Source organism: Drosophila grimshawi, unplaced genomic scaffold (assembly GCF_018153295.1).
Source record: "Drosophila grimshawi isolate 15287-2541.00 unplaced genomic scaffold, ASM1815329v1 contig_1367, whole genome shotgun sequence".
Classification (NCBI taxonomy): Eukaryota; Metazoa; Arthropoda; class Insecta; order Diptera; family Drosophilidae; genus Drosophila; species Drosophila grimshawi.
This window is the reverse complement of record NW_025062889.1, coordinates 5717518-5742346: the sequence shown is the minus strand read 5'-3', so window position 1 is coordinate 5742346 and position 24829 is coordinate 5717518. Positions and strand designations below refer to the sequence as shown.

The following is a 24829-nucleotide window of genomic DNA, read 5'->3' as shown; positions in this document are numbered from 1 at the left end:
TGACTCGCTGGCAACTCGTGTAATCTGGCGCCTTGGCCGTCATTAGCGCCGCAAAGTGGCAAAAACCGGCTAACAGAGGGGCTGTCCGTCGGCCGTCAGCCCAGCCAGGTTGCCTGCCTGGCTGCTTGTCGTTGTTATCAATGCCGTTGATGTTGATGTTGTCAGGCAAACAGGTTGGCCTGGCCAACTCTTTAGGCCAAAAAGTGTAGCAGTGTCGTCGCCACATGACCATATTCGCATATACATATTCGTTGCTATTGCTATTGGCCATGCCGTCCTGCGGTGTCGTTGTACTTTTAATTTTCAAGTAATAAACCTGACCACAGTAGACGGCCAGACCAGTGCAGAGGCACAACGCATTTGGCCAATGCACGAAATGAAAACCGGAATCGCCTACTGTGCCCCACAGCGTCCCCCTCCCACCACCCCTCCCATTGCGATTCTGACTCGATGTTGCCTTTCCCTTTCGTTGCTGGGGTGCAGCCTTTTTGATTGATATTGATGCAATTGGATGCTGCTTGATGCCACAATGTTGCAAGCGCACTTGCAATCTTTGCTGAATTTCATTTGCATTTCAAATTGCACGTTCGCTGCCAATTGTTACGCATACCCTTCCTCATACAGATCATTCTAAATTATTGATTGGGTTTGCTTTTAGATTGTTGGCATGCCAAAGATGAATTTCACGTCGAATCGAGGATTAAAGTTGGAGAAACAAGTGTATAAAAATGTGCAACATTATTTGGTTAACTGCTTTCTCGCTGGTCTATTCCGATTTATTCCCCACCATAAATAATGCGCTGCAAATAATTTATTTTGCATTTTTATTTTTAAATTTTATTTCATGTTCATTTTGTGTTTGTTTTTTGTTGTTGTCATTTGCTTTGCTTTTTATTTTATGCTAAATTGGCTATGTTGTCTGTTGCTTTGTGTCTTAAACTTGTAAATTTTTGCGGGCATCTCTTATTGCAGTTTTAATCTGGCTCTTAAAGTTAACAGTTATTTGTTGGCCCTACTCTTGACCCTTTGCATTTGCATTTGACATTTAGGGCAGGGTCTGATCTTTATTTATTGTTTTTCTTCTTTTTCGGTTTTGTATGCCTTTTGATTTCATTTTCTGCTCGTCTTGGGATTTTTATGGCCCAACAATTCATTAGTAATCGTATTCGTACTGCTAAAAATTTGTTTTGGTGGTTGTTACTTTTATCTTGGGCCTATGACTTAAACCTTTGCTTATTGTATTCTCGTATTTTTATTCTTTTATTCTCGTATGCATATTATAATTTTTCTTCTTGTTTTTGTCAACACATTTTATTTGCACTACAAATGAACTGCGATTTCTTTCGTTTTTTTTTTTTTGTTTTTTAACTTTTACATATTATGTAATATTTAAAAATTAATTTGCCACATTTTGTTGTTTTGTTTTCTATTCTCTTAAGAACTAAATATTATAGTATTTTGTGTGTATTTTGTTTTGTTGTTCTTGTTGTTGTTTGTTTATGTCTAAATAATATTTTGTAAATATTATCATAATAATTAATCATATAATAAATACAATATGCATTTGACCACTCTTTATAATATACATATATAATCATATACTATATATATATATGTATGTATATAATACCATAATGTTTTTTTGTTAATAATTAATTTTGTTAGTTAACATGACGACGTGTTTGTTTTTGCTTTTTGTTAATACAATTCGCAAATTCTTCATTATAAAAACCAAAAAACCCTTAACTCAACTTTACATGGCACACATACAGTTAGGCTATCCATATATGCATATTGGCATATTTCTAATTAAATTCCAAATTAAAATTTTACAATGCTTAAAACGCTTTTCATTTTGTGTTTTTGTTTTTGTTTTGTTTGTTGTTTGTTGTGTATTTGTGTTGTTGCGGAATTCTTGGAACTCGGCGTAAATGTTAGCGTTTTGCAATTCAAATGTTGCTTAAATTGGCGTTAGGTTCTTCTAAGTAATTCTTGTTGATTTTTACATTGATCTCTTATAAATAGGTAGTGCTTTAAATGGCGCATACGATTCATACGACTATATGGCTAACATGTTCTATGAAATAAATTACAAAAGCTTTGGCTTTATACACAAATTCAGCGCGCAAAAAGGATTTTCGCCAGCTCTTTATAGGGATATTGAAATGAATTATTTTACAATAGCGCTTAGTTTGAGTTTTGTTATATTACATATAAATATTTCGGGTTTTTTTTATTTAATATATATATTTATGGTATTATTCATTTTGCTTTTCATTTATTTATGCACTTTTTAAGTAACTACTTCGGATTCTTATTTTCAAACAACATTTAACACTTGCTATATAATATTGTTCTGCATTTTTAAATATGTTTGCGCTTAAATTTAGTAAATTGTTTTTTTTTTTTTTTGTTTTGAGCAAATTGCTTCTTGAACATTTATGTACATTTTTGTATTTGTTCTTTGTGTGTGGAGGGTCTTTTTTGGAGCTAATTTTCATTTTGATTATACGTATTTAAATGACTAAAATATGCATTGTAGAACGAATTTTAAGAGTTTTTGGTCCTTGAAAATTATGTAAAATAAAGTTCAGAAAAATACAACATACAACTGAAAATGTAATAGGTTATTCAGAGTCCAGAAATCATAATTTAATTTTGAAAATCCTTATTTTAAAATATGTTTTTATTAAACAATTTGTATGAATTAGTTGCAGATGTAAAATAACTTTTATCAAATTTGCAAATTTATATGTTAATTTTGTTTTCAAAATATCTTACATCTTGTTTATATATATATAATTTTTTTGTTTTTGGCTATTCGAATGCGCAAAAATTCAAATGGAAGGAATTTGTTCGTGCCTGGTAAGTTACTTGCTTTTCATTTACATTAAAGTATAGTTAAACTCATCTTTCTCTCTTTCTAACACTCGCATGCTATTTATCTCTAACACTAATTGCCTCAAAATATTTAACAAAAATCAGTCACTTTGCAAGTTTCTAGCTTTTTTTTTCGAAAAAGGAACTTAAAGTACAATAATTATACATGGATTAACTATTTAACAATAGATAAATCCAAATCCAAAAGATTCTTTAAATAACTTTGTATGTTTTTGTATTTTTTTCTTCGTTTTGTTTTTGTTTTTTTTTACTATTTGGCATTCAAGTTAAGCGCTGCTACTAAGTACTACACACGTATACACTGACACAAATACAGTTACAGATACAGATACAGATACACTTAGAGTTACAGTAAAAATATTGTATATTAGGGGGGGAAGGGGGGGATGTGTGGCTTTTGTCTGAGTAAAAAGTTGAAGTTGCCAACTGAGATGACTACAAGGTGTATGAGTCTGGTGTGTCTGTGTCTGAGTGTGTGTGTGTGTGTGTAAATATGAGTGTGGATTAGTCGTTAGTGGGTGTTTTTTGGGTAGGCGCTTAGCTTAGGGTTTTAAGTGGCATAATTTCATTTTGATGGCTTTGCTAATTGATTACAAATACACATACACATAGCGATTGAATAGTGGTTGTAGTAGTAGTAGTAGTAGTAATAGTAATTGTGGGCAATATGGCATATAGGTAATACATATCGTATGTATATATATATATATAGTAGATATATGTATGTAAGTATGTATATATGCACTTAGACATAGAGGGTAGTACGTAGTAGTACATAGCATAATAATTTGCATGCGTTAATAGTCAGCATTCTCTCTCTCTCTCTCTCTCTCTCACTTTATCGCTCTCATTCATACACACGCTCACACAATCAAATACTATCCCTCTCTTTCACACACTCTTAAAGTTAATGAGAATGCAGCAGCGTTGCACCGAAGAGAGTTAAGGCCAAAGCCAACTCAAAGCCTCGCCCGCTCGCCGTATTATTGCTGAAGACCGGAAAGTGTATTTGCTCGGGTCGATTGAGTTCCTCCTCCTCGTCGTCGTCGATGGTGTTTGACATTTGCCGATGACGCTTTGTAAAGTTCACATTGAACACGGCCTCAGCAACGCCACCTGGCGACGACACAATAAAGTAGAAAGTCCGTGGCACACGCTCGTGCATGCTGACATAAGTTAAACGCGCCTCCTTGCAATAGGGCGTGGGTAGATCCTGTCAGAGAATACAAAAATACATTGATAAAGAGACTTGACCACTGTAACGTTGGGTTAAGGTTGGGTTACCTTGACCGAGTAGGCCAGCACTGTGCTGCCGTATTGATTGCCCGGCGTAAAGACGCGATCGCCGTGCAACCAGCGTGCGGCATGCGCCGGCGGATTGGCACAAAACTCAACATTCAAATGCAACGGAGATCCCGGATAGGCAACGGGCGTCGCATTCAATGCAACAACTGTGGGCGAACCTACAAGGAGAGAGCCAAAGAAAGAAAGATACAATTAGTTAGTATAATTTTGGTTAAGAATTGGGGGAAAAATAAACATTTTAAACTGATCCCGAATTTCGCTTTCAACTTTAAATGCAGTTTATTTTTAATCGGTCAAAACATGATTAAAAAGTCCTAGCTTTTGAAAATCCGATCAGTTTTGACGAAGGTTCAAGCTTTGAACTCAAGTACTTTTTGAGAGTATGAAAAAAGGAGGGAAATGGGGACTTCTGCGACATAAAATAATTGTCAATTTTAACGCGGGTCATCAGTTATTGATTTATGGCTTTTCGAGTGAGAAAGGCTCAGGTGCTTAACCTGTCATAAAACAATTTGAGGGTTTGGAGTAGTTACGAGACATTTATGACAGAATAGAGGAGATTTATGATTGAACTTTTTCATGAAAGGCCAACGAGGTCAAACAATGATTAAGAAGCACCTGTAATCGAATGAAAGTTTGACCAGTCTGTCAAAAAAGGTGTACAGCGGTGTAAATGAATAATCTGTCCAAGGTACAGTATATCACAGTTTCCAATTCGCTTCCAATGATTGAGAATGGAACCATTTTATAAATTGCAAATGATTCTGCACGCAGTAGATGTTTTCCGTTTGCTTACTGAATTGGATGGTAAACCTTTGCAAGTCTTTGCGTTAATATCTCATTACCAACTTTTGTTCAGAGTCTTAGCCATTTGAGAAACGCTAAAGTTCGCTTCGCAAACTTGGCAACACTGAATTGCACACACTTGAACCGTTGCTAAGCCAACTCGTACGCAACTGTACTTTAGCTAAGCCAGCTATAAACACAACTGCGATGCGAGAAGAGGAAAGTTCTAGTGGCAATGCCATCGCCACTAATTAAAAGCGTATCAAATACAAAATGTGCCGCTTAGCCAGTGTTGTGCAACTTGGGCGAAGGGAGAGAAATCAAAATAAATAGCGAATAACATGTCGTTGAGCGGAAAGTTTTTAAGAACGCCGAAACTTCATTAAAAAGTTTTTCGACGAATTTCTCTGTGAGTGTGGAACTTATGTGGGTCACATGTTGAGCAGTTATGCGTTGAGTTGAGTTGAGTTGAATTGAGCTGAGCGAGCTGAGAGTTTGGTGGCCAAATGTGACGTTAGCCAACACTGTGCGACAATCCAATTAGACACATGTGTACCCAAACCCAGGCTGCCAACATATTTAATTATCGAAAGGCACGAAAATTTTGCAATTTTCCACATCATTGCCCCCCGGGACAGGGAGACGGGGGACGAGAGCGGGTGGGAGATACAAGAGCTCGACAAATAAACTTAAACATTTTATTTAACCAGCGCGCAACAATGGCGGCTCGGCAAACAAAATGGCCAAAAGTGTTAAGTGCAAATGAGTGTACGGCGGGGTTGCCAGCAGCCCCTCAGCTCTCAGTTGCCAGCAGACGCAAGCCAAAACAAATCGAAACGCCCATCGACACTTGCCAAATTTATAACTCGAAAACTTCCCAAGCACCCGGCCAACCCCACCCCACCCCACCAGCGACTAACTGTAAAATCAATTAAGCCAAGTGAATGCTTGCCGGCAGCAGGGTTGTGTGTGTGTGTGTGTGTGTGTTTAACCAAGGATGAGACTACTAAATTATGCGTTCAGCGCCATTTTGTTGCCCCTGTGTGAGGCAGCTGACAACAGTGCCACCAACGAACCCACTGTCGCAAAAAAGAAATGTAATTTATTTGACAGCTAAAACTGATTTCAGACCGCCCAACGCCCTCCAAAAGAGAGATTTACATTTTATTTTGATTTGCAGCCACTGAGCCGTGTGGCAGCATTCTACCCCACGGTTCAGGTGGCAACCTCACCATTGGGGGTATGCCCCCAGGGTCAGCGCCTGGTCATTGGTGCGATTTTTAATTTGATTTAAACGCTAGGCGCTAAATGAAATGAGTTTTGAGTTTGGTTTGCGTTTGGTTTGGTTTGGTTTGCGATGCGATGCTTACAATATGAATGGAGTGGAAAGTGTCAAATAGAAAATGCGATACAGACTAATTTTTGTGATAATAACGGAAAGGCGAGTTGGGAGAGTTGAGAGAGATGGCTGAAAAGTTAAAAGGCAAGATGGGACTGATTAAAAATGTCAAAAGAGCCGGGTCAAAATGAGTTTGGTTCATTGAAATGAATATTCTACTTTCCGCATTTCCTATATATATAAAGTATATTTTTAATTATTTAAAGTTAAGCCCTTGTAAATGATTTCCACAGTTGCTGGTAAGTCAAAAAGAATCTCGAATTGTGAACAAAATAAATTCTTAAATCTTATGCTGAATACAGATTCCGCTAAATACGGACTTTTGTTAAGTTAAGAAGCTGTAGTTAAGAGTATGTTCTTAATTAATGCAATTGCGCTACTACAATTGGAGGGGTTCGTTATGGTGAGGCCGAGGCTGCTTTTGTTTTCACAATGCACTTAGCATGCTTTGCCTACTTTTGAGGCGTGCTACTTATTTGAGGGGTGCGGGGGTTAGGTGGACAACAAGCGCTTGCATCTTGCTGCCAGCCCTTGCCCAAATAGAAAACACTTACAACTACAGTAAAATTAACATTTAAACAATAACAACAAGTTGGCATGTACTACAATTGTTGAAACAGCACAATACAAGCAGCAGCAGGAGCAGCAGCAGCAGCAACAGCAACAGCAGCAGCAGCAACAGCAGCAGCAGCAACAGCAGCAGCAGCAGCAACAACAAGTATAACAATGAACGTTGCCGCCCTGGCCCCAAACATAATAAAGTTTTATAGCTGAAAATTACTCAATTCCCGTTGCTCGAAAAAGTTAACTTAATTTTTGTAGTTGGCTTTTGTGTGAGCAAAAGTTTGCAAGAGGTGCAGCAACAACAACAAGTGCAACAAAAACGTTTTGCAACACTCTGGCGGCCCGTTGCACCAAGTGGGCAGACAATGGACGAGCCAGCGCCAAAATGACAGGGTTGCAAAATGTTGTCGAGTACTCGTTGGCCGCCTCAGAGGCAGGCAGCCCCATTGATTGCACGTCGCGAAATGTTTTTTTGTTATTGTTGCTGTTGATGCTGCGCTTTTGCATAAAGTGCGTGGGCGAGCAGGGGGGAGGGTTCGAGCGAGGACAGCAGCGACGAACGGGCGAGCGAACAGTGCTGGGAAACGCACTCGAGTCGTTTTGAACGTTGAAAAAATAGTAATGACCGAAAATAATTGAATTTTCGCATTCATTCGCGTGTTGCAATTACTTTTGCCAGTTCCATTTGAAAGTCTACCTCTCTGTAACCCCCCCCCCACCCGCCACCCCAACCCTTCTCTCCTCTTTCTCTATTTCTGGCGTTTCCACAGCGTTGGGTTGTTGTTAGAGTGTTCGGCCATCTTGTTGCAACACTTTTTGCCCCTTATGGTTTTTTTTTCCCAATTTCCCTTTGCTTTTTGATTGGTGGAAGACGCATAAGGTTGCGCTGAGAAGCCAAAAGAAGTCAAAAATGTTGACTTGAAAATGACTTTTAATTGACGCGAATGTGGTTCACTCAGCCAAATTATGAATAAAAGAGCAATCAATTTTTTTGCGGTTTTGGCTCACAATTGATCGACTGCAATTAAACTAGGTTATATATATTTTTTAAATTCCAAACAAGTACTTCAATTGGAGGTTCGTCTCCGTAATCGTTGGAGCTTTGCTCATAAAATATTATAAGAAATGCTGGCTTAATTTGAAAATAATTATGTACGTTCACCTGAAAAGTGTAAAAGTGGTGCTCCAGTAGCAGGTGCTTTTATCAAATCGTTAGCATAATGCGTGTTCAGATTAACAAAACCCTAAGCCAAATGACAACGCTGATGTTTAATCAGGTGGGTGGGTACTGAACTGAACCACAAAACCAACCTGGCTGGCGACCTCTTTCGGCGATGGCTCATTAATTTTTAAGCAGTTTGCGCTTAGGTGGCAAAAAGTTGGTAAACTTAAGATAAATCTGAAACGCTTTGAAAGCGGTCGAATCTGTTTTGCTTTGTTTTGTTTTTAGGGATACTTGTCAAGGCGGTGGGGAGGAGTCTTATCTATAATTTAAGGCGAACGACAAACAGTGCGCGATAAATTCAATTAAAATCGCCCCAAGGTAGGCCGCACACACACACACACATAGACACACACACAAATGAAGGAGGGAACGCGGCAAATGGCTAACTAAATCCCTTTTTTGATTGCGAAAGCATTGCACGTAATTTCAATTTGCAGCGAGTGGCAAAGTGGCAAAGTGGCAAGTGAATTTTTGTGTGCAGCATTTCTTTTTGGTAATTTTATTTGCTGCCCTTTTTTGCATTAAGTGCACACAGTGTTTTATTAATTATTCAAAAGCATAACAATGCCACGGCTCTGGCAAGAAAGGGGGGGCAAATGCGGCAAATGCCTCTGGTCAGGCTAAGCTGAGCTCCGTTGCGGCCCCGGGGCCAAGTATTGCATAATTGAATATTATGATTGTTATTTTCACTTGCTGCCTGTCGGATTGCCTGTTATTTTAGCATTTCACTCGCTCCTTCACCCCTCAATCTCTGCTCATATCTAGAAATGCTTTCTGCTGCCCCAACCGAGTGTACTCGACTCAGACTGTTGGCCCCAGGGGCATGTTTTCCAGTTGTTAATGTCTTTAAGCAGCGCTCACCTGCAATTGTCTGTTAAGTTTTGTTTTATTTCGCCTTGTTTTGTAATGTTTTCTTTTGATTTTGCTGTTCGTTGTTCATGTTTTGGTCCTGTATTCCTTGGCAGTTTGCACTTTGATGTGTCCGTCTCGACACCCGAGGGAAACTCTAGACAAACAGAGGCTGCTAAAAGCGCCCAAGCTTCAGGTAAGTTTATCAAAAATATATGTATAAACAATTGCTGGGTACTTTTGAGATATTTATTTGCTGACTGCAAATAATAGCACTATTTTCAGAGAAAGAGTTTCCACAATAAAAATAAAACAGAAACATGCTGTAACTTGTCGTTTTAGTTTTTTATCTGAAAGCCATAAGAACTTTATTATGCGGTTAAATTGTTAAATAATTCGCACTCGAAACAGTTAAAAACTTTAAGCAGTTTTCAAGAATGTGTGTTAAGTGCTCGGTCTTTATGTGTTCATATTTTGATTACCACATATTTGTAAGTACGCATATTTGTATTGCAAGCATCACTTAAAAGTTTCATGGTCTCAATTTCGTGTTATTAGAAGTGAGCAAAAATAAAAAAAAAGTAAATAAATAAATAAAAAAAGAGAAAAAAAGAAAGCAAACATTTATTAAATTTTCAAGTGGTAGCAAGGTAAAAAGTTAAAAGTTGTAAGCTACACGACACACAAACACAACTAACACACACACAGAAAACACAAGCAACAAAACTTTAAGTGGCACATGTGAAGCAATTTTTGGCAACTTGTGCAATTTGCATGGCACGAATTGTAGGTAGCAAACCAAGGGGCGTGGATAGCAGAACTGCAGGGATGGTTGGGGTGGGGCTGCATCATTCAAAGTTTAGTTTTGTGTATGAGGCAAACGCAAACTGTGCGGTGCCACAAGCCAAGCCAAGGCGAAACAAGGCGAAACGAGCCGAGGCGAGGAGAGTCAACGTTCTATGTACGTATCTGCGTATCTACAAGCTGCAATCTGTGGACTGCTCGCTGCCAGGCAAAAAGTTGCCATTCACTCATTTGATATTGAAAGTGAAAGAGCATATTTAAATATACTACAGAAATGCTAGCAACACAACTAACGCTACAGATACCGTTACACATGTTGGCTTAATTTGTGTTGACAACGCCAAAATGGGGCCAGCTACGGTTGAGGGTAGATGACGGGAAGAGAGACAGAAACAAGGACAGAGGCTGGGTTGGGGTTGCTGCTATAGAAATGCGCTTTGTACATTTTCAAGATTTGGGTTAGAGATATTTACACACACACACACACAAAACACACACATTCGACTCATACAGTGAGTTGAAAGTATTCTCGTCTGCTGAAGGCAAGGAGCGTGCGATGTTCTTATTAGACAAGTTTGTCACTTTATTTTTATTTTTTATTTTTTTGCACTCATTGCACTTTACCTTAACCATTTCATTGGCCTTCTTCTGCCGCTTGCCGCGCTGCCTCTAAGGTCACCACAAAATACAAGTAGCTTTAGTCTCTTTTGGGCATATTTAATGGCCCAGTTTGTAAAGGCGGCCAATTGCCTTAAAGCGCTAGTTTTGTCCCTTTAGCACAAATACCTTTGAGCGTTATTTCAACAGCTAACATAGCTGTCAATTTTCTACTCGGATTAACGCCCGAATATATCCATATAGAATATTTATTTTATAATATATATAACTGATATTTAAAATTATTAGATTGTTTTGCAGGCTGAGTGTTATGAAACGTGCAACGTTCAACTAATAGCAACATAAAGTCGGCTTGTCCACTCACACTGACAACGGTAGAAAAAGCAAACGGTTATTTAGCTGCATCCGCTGCGTAAACCTGGCGCCGTCAAAGTCTGAAATTGGGGCGTGAATGGCGCCCGAAACCTGAAATGCAGTATGTGGCGCCTCATCAAATTTGTGGCGAATGGATGCGAGTGTGAACTCTGCGGTCGGCAGGCAACCTATCAGATACACACACCCACACACCCACACACACACAGACGCAAAGCACACCCAACTGTCGGTGTATGTGTCAGGCCTATGCTTTATAGCCTGACATTTGACATTTTTATTAGCTTTGTGGCGGCGGCGTTTAATTACTTTACGCCCTGTATACAACGACAACGGCAAGCATTTTAATGCATTATCTGCACTGGGTCGTTGCTGCCAGTGAGTACAGAGCCAGAGACAGGGGCAGGGAGAGGGAAATGGACAGGGACGGAACAGGGATAAACGACAAGCAGCGACAGGCACTGGCACTGCAGCGAAATGCAATTAAAATATGCATTTGAATTTTATTGCATAGCCTTAGGCGAACCAAAAATTGCACATTTTATGAGTGAGCAGCTCATTAAATGGATATTTTGCAAGGGTTCGGCTTGCCTGGATGAATGGTTGCTAAATGACGCTTTGGCCATCAAATTGCAAAATTTTCCGATTATACGCTTGACAGTGCTTAACAAAAGCTTTGTTGTCCTTGCTGTCCTCTCTCCTATTATTATTATATTTGCATTTCTTTCCACACAAACACTTTGAAATTAGCTTAAGCTTGTCGAAACACGATATTTAAGTTATTAAATTATTTATGTGATATTTGATTTAAAGGTCTTTTATAACCCAATTTGCTATTGTTATTCAGACACAGCACAAGTGAAATGCCAAACATAGAAATGAATAAAGAAGGATTCTTATATTCTCTTAAATATGGTTTCAAATTGCAAAACATTTATTTGACAACGTAAAAATGATTATTTTATCTTAACGAATATAAAGAGTAAACTTTAATAACCTAAAAGAATGCGACCACTTCAACTAATATAATTTGATAATTGCCAATTTTAGCATATTTCCCTTAGCATTGTCTGCACTTATGTTAATCATGCCACCCACATGCACCCCCCTCCCACTCATTTATGGCATTTATGCCCACCATCTGTGTCGTCAGGCGACAAATTGCATTATCAATGCGTTCAGCATCAAACTCTAACCCTAATCTTTAATCGTTGTCATAGTTGCACCACCCGTGAAGCTGCGTGTGTGTGTGTGTGCCGCGGCAAATAAAAAGCTTTGCCAATTCCACGTAATCCACTTGAGGCCATTGACAGCCGGTAGGGGTAGGGGCATAAGGCTGCTGCTGCTGCTGCTGCTGCTGTTGCACAGTGGGCGTCATCATTATAGAGCAACTGAGAGTTGCCCTTGCATCGCTTATTAGTTGGCGCAAAACCAATGAATGTGGCTGCCGCAGGGCACAATTGGTGGGCTGCCAATCGCAATGGGGGCGCTACTACAGCTGGCCCTTAGCCCTTAACCCTCTTTTTTTCGCAGCAAACTGAAGCGGCTAACAAAAGCTCACACCCTGTGTGTTAACTGGCAAAGCTCGGGACATCAGTTGGCAAATGTCTTGTGGCGCAAATTTGCATGCTTGAGTGGCAATTTCAGTTGCATAACGATTGCTTTGAGTCAGAGTATTCAATATTATATGCGTTTTTGAGTCACACAACGCGTATGCTAAAGTGCAGCAGGAAGGGGGTGTGGTGGGGTGTGAACAGCAGGGGGTTGGTTTTAAGTAGTCAGGGAATTAGTTTTGATTTGTTTACGCATAAAACGACGAGCAAAATGACAGACGCCGCTCAAAGGACGCAACTGAGTGAGCTGTCAGCTTGTTTTACTGCTTATATCCGGTCACGCAGACGCTTTGGGTATAGGGTGGGTGAAAGTGTGGGTGAAAGGGGGGGTGGGGTTGGGTGAGGTGGTGACAAGAAGTTGGATGTTGCTTTAAGCGACTTTGCGACGTATGCTGGCGTCTATTTGCACAACTTTTTGAACTCATTTCCGTTGCAGTTGTAGACAGACCACCCACACACTCACACACACACACATACTTATATATATATATATATATATATATATACAGACACACACTTTCTGCCCAAAATGATTTCTGCAACTGTCTGTAAAGTTTTTACACGCCATTTTTTAGCTGGGGCCATTTTGGGCGGCCATTTGCAGTTCTCTGATGACAAGTTCATATTTTAACTAACGACTGGCGACACACACACACACACACCCACACACACACACACACACACACACACACACACACACACACACACAGCGACACACATATGGAAAATGATAATTTAGTCACATGGCAAGTTTCCTTTTCATAGTTTATAACTCTATCTCTCTCTCGCTCTCTCGCTTTCTCTCGCTCTCTCTTTCTCTATCCATCTCATTTGGCTGTGTGTGTTTTGTATGAAAATTGAAGCGTAAAAAATTAATGCTTGAGTGCATTTGTGCAAAAGACAACACACAAACACATATGAAATAATAGAAAGAGCTGACGACGACAACCAGCAAAGAACAACACACCGAAAATAGTCATGGAGAACTACCAGATTGAAGGGAGAAGGAACAGGAGCAGCTAGAAGAAGAAGACGAAAAAAAAAAATAGTATTTCTGGCATTGCAAACATAATTTTAAAGGGGGATTCCACAGAATAAAAGGCAAATAGCTGCATTTCTGCCTTGCGGCATTGCTTCGGAAATTGGATAAAAGTTGAAGTTGCATAATAGGAAATTAGGCTGGCACAATAATCATTTGGAGAGCAATGATCCAAGTAAAGTAATGCAAAAGCTTGGAGTATATCTCAATAAAGTGTAACTTCGAACAAGTACAATTAAGATTGACCTTAAAAAGGTTTAAGTTTCTAATAGAAAACTCCAAAATACTATGACATAGTTAAAGAACAAAACTTTACCTAGAATTGTATTTACATATAATATTTGTATTACACTATTTACATTATTCCAAGGAAAATAGTTTCTTATCTATGCAATCTTGTTAAGAAATTCAAACTAGTATTTATACCCAATGCACAATCAGCACTATTATTTGCTGGTTATTGACTCACTCGCAGAGTTAAATGCGTACAACTTCAAAGCTATTTTACATATGCCACTAGAAGCATTTCAACTATTCACAATTTATTGTGAAATTCCCCTGGGTTTCACTGGTTTCGTTATTATTTTTTATGTTATTTCCTTCTTTTTTTTTTGTTGTTGTTGTTGTGGGATTTGATGAAAAACGGCTCTTTGAAGTTTGCATCAAATTTGGGTTTAATTTTCATTTCGTTTGTGGCTCAGCAACCCTCGCCAAAAGTACATTTAGAAAACGTTTATCTAATGCCCAAGATCGCGGCTATGGGATATCGAAATAAGATGGCTGTGCCACGCACCGAGGGTTGTGGGTTGTGGGTTGTTGGCAAAGTCGGAAGAAGGGGTGGCGGGGTGTTGGGGTGAAGAAGCGCGAGCTCACTGTAAACATTTAACATGCAATTTGGCGCAGCTGCTGTGAAAAATTGAAAAGCCCGCGAACCAGAACTCATAAATTGCCATTTAAATGAGGCACAAATGAAAAACGTCAAAGGCGGTAAGCGAAGCAGGCAACACACACACACCCACACACACACACACAAACACACGCACACATATGCAGACATATTCCCACATGAGTGCCTTATGCTTTTAGCCCTGTTAGCAGCCGCCCGAGCTGAGCCTGGCCTAATGAGTAGAAACAAAGCAATATTTGCCAGCAACGCGCCAAATTCCGGAAAAAAAAAAACAAAAATTGCCAAGAAGAAAAATTACGCATGGAAAATGAAAAAAACAAAAAGCAAAGAGAAACGTCAATGAAAATATTTACGGGGTATGTCTGCAGAGAAGGCAGTACTCGCTGACTGCCTCACATGTATGTACATATGTATGTGGTGGCTATATATGTTGATCAAAAGGCATGCGGCAAAAGGAACATGCACATAACAAATTAGCATGCATAAAACAACGCCTTCCTCTTGGTTGCCTTAAGGGGGCGTGCCACCAGCTTAAGTGTGTGTGTGTGTGTGTGTGTGTGTGCATAAAGCAATATTTATGCCCATGTACACATATTCTTGGAGTTGTAGTAAACTGCTCCCTTTTCCTTATCCCAAGAACACCAAATTAAGCATGGAATATGCGCGGCACTTTTATTAGAAATGAGCCAAGAACCAGTGAATAGGCAGGGGAGAGTGGGGGCGGGGATTTGGTTTGGCAAGATATTGATAATTTGTGAAGTGGTAGATTGTTTGGCATATACATATTGCATAAGGAGACGGCACTTAAGTCTCGTCGTTCTGCGATGCGCTCATTTTGTAATAAAAATTCCACAAAAAATCGTTTGGAGTCATGCTGAGATTAGCAGCTGACAGTTGACGGTTATTGCAATACTCTAGAAGGCAAGTAGTGACAGTCGTCAATGCTTGGCACATTTTTGAAAATATTACTTTTCATTGAAAAATAATTGTAAAAACAACCTTTAGAAGATCAGCTTTATATTCTTCCTTTTCCAATTCTTGGCTACTTTTGCAATACTTTTGTATTCGAAATAGTATCAAAAATTTGTAGTCTCGAATAGTCCTTTAAATATATATATATATAAGTGATTGATTTGGGCTACTTGTGGCATGAACAATGGGTATCTGTAAGTCGAGTACACTCAGCCATTATTCAACATTCCTTTAACGTAAACGTCAGCTGCGTTTGCTTAACCATTCAGAAGACTTCTTCAACATTATTTCTTATTAAAAGTCAAATTGCAAAGCCAACAATCGAAAAACTATGCCAACAAAGTAAAGTACGACAAAAATACAAAAAAAAAAACAAAAAGAGAAAAAACTCTGTGACTGATTACCTGCTGCTTAGCAGACAATCCACAAGCCTAACAGGAGGCGCCACTTAATTACAAATTCCAGAGTAAAAGGGCAAAAGATAAACGCTGACAACAGAGGACAAAGAATTAAGGATATGAATTGCACAGCTCAATGATTCGACCAGGAAGCTTGCTGCTGTCCTCTGACTCCTGATTAGTTGCCTCAACACAACAAAAAAAAAAAAAAAAAAGCACCCAGGCAAAAACAAAGCTTCATTATGCACAAGTTGTCGTTGTTGTTGTTGCTTGTTGTTTTTTGTGTTGTTGTTGTGGGCATGGCAAAGTAATGAAGTCGGTGTGGAGTTGTTTGCCAGCCGTTGTCGGAAAACGGTTCCTATAAGCGGGTGCCTCAAATTATGCAACAAGAACGCAAGCAGCAACGGGAGCAACTACTTGCATATGCAGCGGAGGGCGAGAAAGGGCACGGGGCAGGGGCCGGGAAAGGGGTGGCGGGGGGGATAGCCAACGAAGGAGAATAAAATAAATGTGCATATGAATTTTGAAGAAACAGCAAAGGATGCGCGCCTTCACCCTTGCAGTCTTCCAGTGTTGCAGTCTTGCAGTCTTTCTGCTTGCCTGCCAGCAGCCAATGCAAAAGTGCACTTACTTACTCACACACCAACACTAACACAGCAATACACACAAACACACACCAATACACACAAACACACACCAACACACGCATGCACTTATACAGTCGCATAGTAAATTTATGCTTGTGTTAAAGTTTCTGGTGCGTATGTTGGCCCAAAAAAGTTTTTTGCTCGCAAAAACTTGAGCAGCAGCAACAGCAGCAGCAGCAGCAGCAGCTGCAAAAATGTTCAGCACTCACACAAATTAAATAACAATTTTCTCTAACAATTTCGCAACGTTTTCGCTTTGGCTTTGGCTTTCCGTTGCGTTTTCCTTAACGTTTTTCCCATGCTTCTGCTTCTGCTGCTACTTCTTCGACATTATTTTTTTTGTCGTTAACTTTATGTGGGCGTTCGTGTTGACAATGCGTGTGTGTGTGTGTGTGTGTGTGTGTGTGTGTGTGCGTATGAGTGTGTGTATGGGTGTGGCTAAGTCTGCATATGTTAACTGGCTGCTTGCGCAAAAGTGGCTCAGTAGACTTTGTCACTACTTTTTGGTCCCCCCCTCCCTCCCCCCCTCACACCATTTCGGTTAGCTTTTTGTTTACATTTTATTTAATGTAATTTAAACAAAATGCAGCAAAAGTTGCACTGGCTTCATTTCTTTCTCTCCTCATTTTTTTTTTTTTGCTTTTTGTTTGCTGGCAGCAAAAAGTTACACAGCTTGAAGAGAGCATTTTTTATTAGCTCTAAAGTGCAGTTTAATGAAGATATTTTGGGTGCCAGACCCCTCGCTCCCATTCTTTTTGCCTGTCTCCATGAATATAGGAATATAGCTAAAGAGTCAGGCTGTCACCACATATTAAGTGGAGAGAACTTCAACTGAGCAGCAGTTGAATAGAGTGTTCACGACTATGAGGTTTCCTGTAGCGAGGCTTGCCTCAAATCTACACTTATTTCTATGATTTTTTGTGTTAATTTCTAAATTTTACTACTCTACAAACAACAACAACAACAACTGCTAACAATTTGGAGTTTCACGCTTGCGATGCGACTTCTTCTACATGTTCAACGTCTTCTTGCAATCGAGTATTGTGAAAAGAACCGGAAACTTTGTAGACGGAGAAACTTGCTCGACTTTTGCTTGGCAGTTTTGGCAGTTTCGTGTTTTATTTTTTTGAATTTTGTTTAATTTTAGAAGCAAACACAAATACAAGGCGGACTACAAGTGCAACTCGAAGTGGAAGTGGAAGTGGAAGCACAAGGTACAGTGAAGCCATTTACCCCAGGGGCTAACTACACTAAACAACACACACAACATTTCTGACATGTCTCGCTCTCTCTCTCTCTCTCTCTCTCTCTCTCTATCTCTCTCTCTCTCTCTCTATCTCTCTCTCTGTCTGTCTCTGTTTATCTATCTATGCTATCTCTGTCTGCTGGGCGTATGAAGTAAATTTAATCTATTGTTGTATGCGTTGTTGGCGCGTACAGGTTTTATTCCATGTGCTTGCCACCTTTTCAGCTGCTGTCTTTCGCACATCCTGCATATCCTGTACCGTCTTTGACTCCGTTCTATGCTGCCACTTGATAAATATGACTATTTCACGCTTTCATCCCCCTGGCTTCATCGTCTTCCTCTTCTTTTTCTGTTTAGTTGTTTATTTGCGCTAAGCGTTAGCAGCAACGCCTCTGTCATCTTTTACTCCTTGACTCTTGGCTGCCAGGGTCCAGGAGTCCTGGCGTCCTAGAGTCCCGGGGTCCCGACTGCGTATTTTGTTTATACAGCACTCAATTTCGCAGTTTTAATGACAAAATGTCTTACCTTGAATTGCATGTCCTTCACAGAGGAGATATAAGTGTGCGTGTGTGTGTGTGTGAGAGTGTGTGCCTCTCTCTGTCCGTCTATGGTGTTTTGCCTACCCCCTCCGTTTTTCTCTGTCCTCTTGAGCGACTTTGTTTGATTGCTTTGGCCGCAGCAGCAACAGCAGTGGAACAACTGCCATGTTTGTATTGCACTCGAGGGTTCTTCGTCTCCTTAACCATCTAAGCTATCGCAATACCTGACCTGCTGGTGTCATCTGACAGTAGCTTAACCCACCAATGCCAGCAATCGGGCAAACCAGCACTTGGCAAGTTTTATTGTCTCAGTGTCCACTTAACTTGTGCCCGAAGACAGCTTAATGCAGCCAGAGAGAAAGAGACAGGAATAGTGAGAGAAAAAGGAATGGAGGGGGAGAGAGATGGGAAGAGCTACTGATGCAGCTTAAGACTGACAATATGAAATCAAAGTGTGCGCATTTTCTTTAATTTCCGGTCGTATGATTTCACATTTTTCTTGGAGAATTCAAGCATTGACATCGGGCATCGTTGTCAGCTACAGCTGAACATTTTATTCATGGCGTATACGTAATTTCTCAATGCCTCAGCGAGAACTGATTGGAATTGGCTGCCAACCTCTCAACCTCCCAACTCCTCCACACCTCTGTCTCCAGTCATCAATCATGCGTCGTTTTTCCACACGCCCAGGCAAAGATTTGACAAGTGTCAATGCGACAAGATAGAGACTGCAGAGCCAGAGCCACAGAGAGGGATGGAGAGTGTGAACGGTGGGTCGAGAGAATGAAGCATAAAGTCTTTGGATAACTTTTCGAAAATCACATGCAAAGTAAAATGTCGAAGTTTTGACAGGCCACCAAAAACGGTTATAAGAGAAACAGCAAGAAAAAAAAAGGCGAAAAGAGAACAAAATTTAACACAAAGCTGAAACGCAAAAGTTTTCATTTGTTTTGCAACGTGCTGAAAACTGCTGTCAAAGTTTTTAATGTTTTTAACTCGCTGCTGTCACCTGCCAAAGCCCAAACAGTAGGCTATATACCTATATCTATATATATTGATAGAACTACTCGAGTCCGAGCTGAAAAACCAGCTGTCTCAACCGGACTATGGATTTAGTATTGAGCGAAATATCAGCTTAAATTGAGACAATTTTTGTGACAATCGATGTGAAAACAGTGTTTTATACTTGGGGAAACATGATACAGTCGGACGACTGTCGACAAGTCGAATTTCTTAAATCAAGTTGACATTTGACTGCTTTGGTAATTGCTATTTGCACATTTGACTTACCCTTGACTGAGACGATGACACTCTGAAGGACATCGAGCTTCTTCTTGTTGGCCAGCGATTGGCCGACGCATTTGTAGGTGCCCGCATCCTGGTACATGACATCTTTGAGCGAGAATTGGCCCGTCGGCTGAGAGCTGCCATAGCCGAGTCCCCGCAGCCTCGCCGAAACTGGGTCCAAGTGTGACCAGCAGCCCAGGGAGCCTACGAGAGCATAGAAGGGAATACATTAAAGACCATTGCATAATTCGGCGACTGGGCGCCATTTCTAATTTAATTAATTGACTTTGGCCCAGGCACGCAAGTTTTAATTTCTTTAATTGATGCGTCTCGAGTCGTAAACAAAACAAAAAAGCTTCCACTTTCATTTGTCAAAGAGGGGACACGGCACCCCAAGACCACTGCCTTCTCCTACCCACATCAACTAACTGATATTTTGGGGCTGGGATGGCCGTTTGTTAGTTGCCCCAAAAAGTGAGCAAAGTAAATTGCACGCATAATTAATTTTCAATTGTGCTAATTAATGAATAGATCTCCGTTCAACACACTGTCTCACTGTGCCAATCTCTTCGATCTGTGTGCCTCAATTAGTGGAACGAAATTTAAAATGTAATTAGAATTTCGACGTTTATCTGTCAGTGGAGTTCTTTCATGCCACCATTTGCCAATTACTTTGACGTATATTTTACATTTTGTTTTGTGTACGCTTTTCGCAAAAGCAAAATTGGATATTTTGGGTATTCCTATGCCTATATCCCACATAGACCACATAGATGCTGTATTGGAAGTGTTGTATATGCTTTTGAAGTGACTAAATTTTAATCTTTAACGACTTCGACAAAGTGGTCCACCTAACATACAACCAATAAAAGAATCTCTTTCAGTTGGAAGCATTTTTGTTTTGAAAATGTGCTTACCTTGTGGACACTGCAAAGTGACGGCGCCACCGAGTTGCACTTCCAGCTGTCCCTTGTTGGGATTGTGTGAGGCAGCAGCCACGGAGACATCCTGATCATCTGGTTCCGATGTGACATCCACCGAGTCGTCTGCAATGTGCAGAAAAGTGCTTGTAAGAAATTTTATAATAAATTTAAAGAGAGAGAGAGGGAGAGTTTTCTTCCTGCTTGTGGGGCAAGCACATGTGTGCTGCATGTGGCAAGAGCATAAAATATGATAAGCTTGTCAGCAATTGTCAAATGTGACAATATTTCAATGACAACAAAATGGGGAAACGGGGCGACGGGTAGGCGGGGAAGTCAACAGTTGGCAGTTCTTAAGGAAAACAAATTGCGCACCAACGCCTAGCTTTGACAGGATGTGAGATGTGGGCGACACTTAGGTGGCAACACTGACAAGCACCTGAGTCATGGCCGGGAGCAGGAATCGAAGCTGGTGTAATTCTGGAACACGCACAATGAGTTGGCACTTCCGATTTGGCGTGATTTGACTGACTAGTATATTGAGGTTCAGGCGGTTCAGTGCTTCAGTTGAACTAAAAGTGAAAATCGTTGTGCACCCAGCTGGAAAATTGACTGAGCTTCAACAGCAGCAGCAGCATCAGCAGCATCACGAAATCATAAATAAATACTATGGTGTAGAAAAAGATGCGGAAGAATGAAAAGAAAAAGACATTACGATGCTTCATTCTAATTTCGCTGCGAGCAGAAAATGACATCAAATTTATGCGACATTTTCGCATATTTTGTGCTTAACGGGGGCAAACTCGAAAACGTGAAGATGCCATAGAGAGGGCATTGAGCGAGAAATGAGAACTGAGTGTTGTGTGTCTGTGCGAGTGTGTGGGTGTGTGTGGTTGTGTGTGGGTTTGTGCGTGTGTGTGTGTATTGTATCTAGAGCTGGACACGTGACGTGACACGATCATGATGCTTAGAACTTAGGCACACAAACTGTAGTGCTACTATTTGAAATGACGAGGTTCGAATATAGACTGCAGCCAAACTGCTCTTAAATTTTCTTAAGCCAACTACAATTAGACTTATCCTTCGCAGCACCTTAACTAAATACATATTGTACTGTTGGCTGAATTCATTATTCCATCATTTTTGCTTCGTAGAACTGTTAACCAATATAGTCTTACTACGATCACATCTTTTCTCGATAGAAGTTCTCGAATGGCTGCCCTTTCAAGGAGAGTTCAACATGATTTTTTATATATATATATATATATTTATAAACTTTGGAATTAAGTTGATAAGCGAAGAATATATGACACTTATAATTGAATAATGCTTGTAGCAGCATATACTTTATCTGTTGGGCCTTACTCTTTGCAGTCTGCCCTCTCCCCTCCTCAGAAGATAGGCTGAATTGCGACACTTAATGCCTGCTGACAGAACGGTCAACATTGTTCTGGGGAACGTATTGCAATTTGTGGCTCGTGTCGCTAACAAGGCGATAGGCGGTCGCCATCTCTAGAGTTGTTGTGTGGCGTGCTTTAAATTTGAGGCTGCCTTTTGTGTCACATACTTTATGGCTCTGTTCATATTACATATAAATTACAATTTGCGTTGACGTGCGCCTAAAAGTATGCAGCGTGCGGCTTTTGTTTGAGACCGGATATCATAACAATAAGTTGCCCAAGTGGATGCCTGGGCAAAAATCATGACAAAGGACCCAAGGCAAATTGTCTGTATATGTGCGTGTGTGTGTGTGGGTGTGTGTGCGTGAGTATGTGTGTGTGTGTGTGTGGGTGGGCAAAAACACTGTACTAGGTAAGCCGTACAAAGTGCTGCCCACTTATCAGCGGCATTTGAAATGTCTGGCAATTTGAGGTTGCACCTCAAAGCGCTCATAAAATTAGCCTTCGCCGCACAATTAACAAAAACTACTAATTACACAGAGTCAGTCGGATGGCTGAAGGCAACCCTTGACGACAACCGCACCCCATACACACATTAAAGAAGTGGCGAAACCCTTAAAGTTCCTTCAATTGTGCTGTGATTCATGGGAGAGGTGTGATGTGAAATGAGATGAGGAGAACTCGAAACGCCAAAGTAACAATTAATTGTGAGCTCATTTCGAGCCGAGAGCCTTCGTCGAGCATGTCAATCAGTTGGTGGCAATGAATGGATCTGAAGTGCAAAAAACAACCACCCTTGAAACAGCGGTCAGCAACCCCTGCGAATTTTGTTGCTGACAATAGCGCAAAATGTACTCGGCGGGGTTTCCTGAGGAGCAGCAATAGAAAAAGGGGGGCTAGGGGCAGAGGCGTGTTGCTTAGTCAAAATCACGTAGTTATAAACATTTTTTATTGCTTGAACACAGAGAAAAAAAAAAGAAGACAAAGCGACGCTGCGCAAATTGACAAGTGAAAACTGAGGGCAAATTGAGAGAATGAATGCGAATTCCCTTTTCACCCACTTCTCTCTGACTCCATCTGATTGTTTGGCTGTCTATAAAATGTCTAATGAGCTCAGCTCGACTGACAGACATTTGTCAATGGACATGGCTCGTGGCCTGTTTTGAAGGCGACTGATAAGAAACTCGAGACTGCAAATTGTAAAGTGGGAAAATTTATAGAAATTGAGGAGCTGAGCGATTGCAGTGGATGGAAATAATTTGAAAAGGAAAGCATTTGATATACATTATGAAATAAGATAATAGCCACGAGGGTGACAAAGGAAAGAAAATACCAGGAAGTAATAAGAGCACAGCGTTGTACGATAAAATCAGCAGATAATTTGATAGTGCCTTAAACTTTGCATTGCAAATCATTACGAAGTGGCTGTATATCAGAAAATCTTTGTTTACTCGGAATATTTCGAGGATATGACCGAGTTATGCTCTGACTGTCTCTTGGCCAAATGATAGATCTGACACCCGTTAGCAAGTCAACATTCAGCTATAATTAATTAGTTAAAAGCTCGGTCTATCTTACTCTATACAAATGTGTATGTATACATAATGTATATTATATGTAGCTAAACTTTGCAATTTCATTAAACTAGTCTCTTATTTTTCCAAAAATTTCTCAGTTTCTTTTTTGCAATAAATCACGCATCATTTAAGCCAGACCCTTAAAACTACCAAGTATTCGACACAACTTTATTCAACATCTTCTGAAGTTCTACTCTTCAGATTTCTCTCTCCTTCTATACACTTAGGATATCATAATTCCCAGCACTTGTTCTACGCATATTTTACTCAATGGCCATTCATAAGTACGCATTCCGCAACTCCCAAAACAAAAATGGGAGAAAAGAAAAGCAAATAAACAAAAGCAAACAAATGTGCATCAAGTAACGTCCATATGTCGTCATAGATTCAGTGATGGGAGCTGGAAGTGGAAGTGTAAGTGGAAGTGGAAGTGATGGAGGGAGGGAGGGGGTTAGATTTGAAGACTCGTGAATGTCTTCCGCATGGCATATAAATCCGAAGCAGAACAAATGAACGGCAACAAATATGAAAAGCAAACAACAAACACTAATGCAAACAAGAGGAATCAATATGCCAGACAGATAGACAGAGACAGAGACAGAGAGACAGAGAGAGAGAAAGAGAGAGAGAGACACAACATATTTCAGGCAATAGAGGTAGGAGGGGAGGACTCGACTGGGCTTGTAGTGGATTCTCGCAACGCTCTCGCCACCAATCATTAATCATAAAGCATCATCATCAGCATGTTGGCGTTGGATTCAAGTAGCTGTCCCGCCCGCCCCGCTGCCAACGCATCGCACGCTCTGCTCTGCCAGGCCAGCCTGAAGGACTCTCTCAAGTATGGGCTTTGGGTTGGGTTCTGGGTCTGGCGTTGCTGCCTGCTGCCTGCTGCCTGCCAAATGCAGGCCAGTCACAGCGAGCCCGAAAAAGCTCCCGTAATCCGCACCCTTCTCAAGCAGTCAGACTGAGTGTATCAGGCACATCAATATGTCCACACATACACACACACACACACACACAAACACACACACACAAAGGGGATGTCCTGAATGGGTGCTACTGGGATCATAAATCCTTCAAAGCGGCCAACACGCATTTGCTGTCGTTTACATATTGAAAAGTTATTAACTTGTTTTTTTTTTCGCACACTTCATTTGTTGGTGAAAGATACTTTTAAGTATTCGCAATACTCCAGATACTACTGTTAAACTATAGTTTTCAATTTTCATTAGCTGCTGCTAGTTTTCCTTTTCATTTTGCGTCTACAAAAAAAATACATCATCATATTTATTCATAAATGTGAAACTGAAAGAACTGCTGCTGCTGTTGCCAAGAATCAGCTTAACTCACAAGCTTCATAAAGAGCAGGCGGAAGCTAGAAACAGAAGGTTAGCTGAGGGGGCGGGTTGTGTGTGGTGGCGCGGGGGGTTTTTGATTGCGTTTGTGTCTTGGTTATAAATT

General features: G+C 40.4%; 1 protein-coding gene across 1 annotated transcript in view; it reads right to left on the bottom strand.

Annotated features, from left to right (window-relative positions):
* Positions 1 to 3630: 3630 nt before the first annotated feature.
* Positions 3631 to 24829, bottom strand: part of LOC6560179 (hemicentin-1) — a 111812-nt gene continuing 90613 nt past the window's right edge. The window contains exons 8-11 of the mRNA XM_001985799.2: positions 20389 to 20517; positions 19475 to 19675; positions 4186 to 4364; positions 3631 to 4114 (exon numbers count right to left, since the gene is read on the bottom strand). Coding sequence (XP_001985835.1) covers positions 3809 to 4114; positions 4186 to 4364; positions 19475 to 19675; positions 20389 to 20517 — 815 coding nt within the window. The 3' untranslated portion in view covers positions 3631 to 3808. The remainder of the gene's footprint in view (positions 4115 to 4185; positions 4365 to 19474; positions 19676 to 20388; positions 20518 to 24829) is intronic.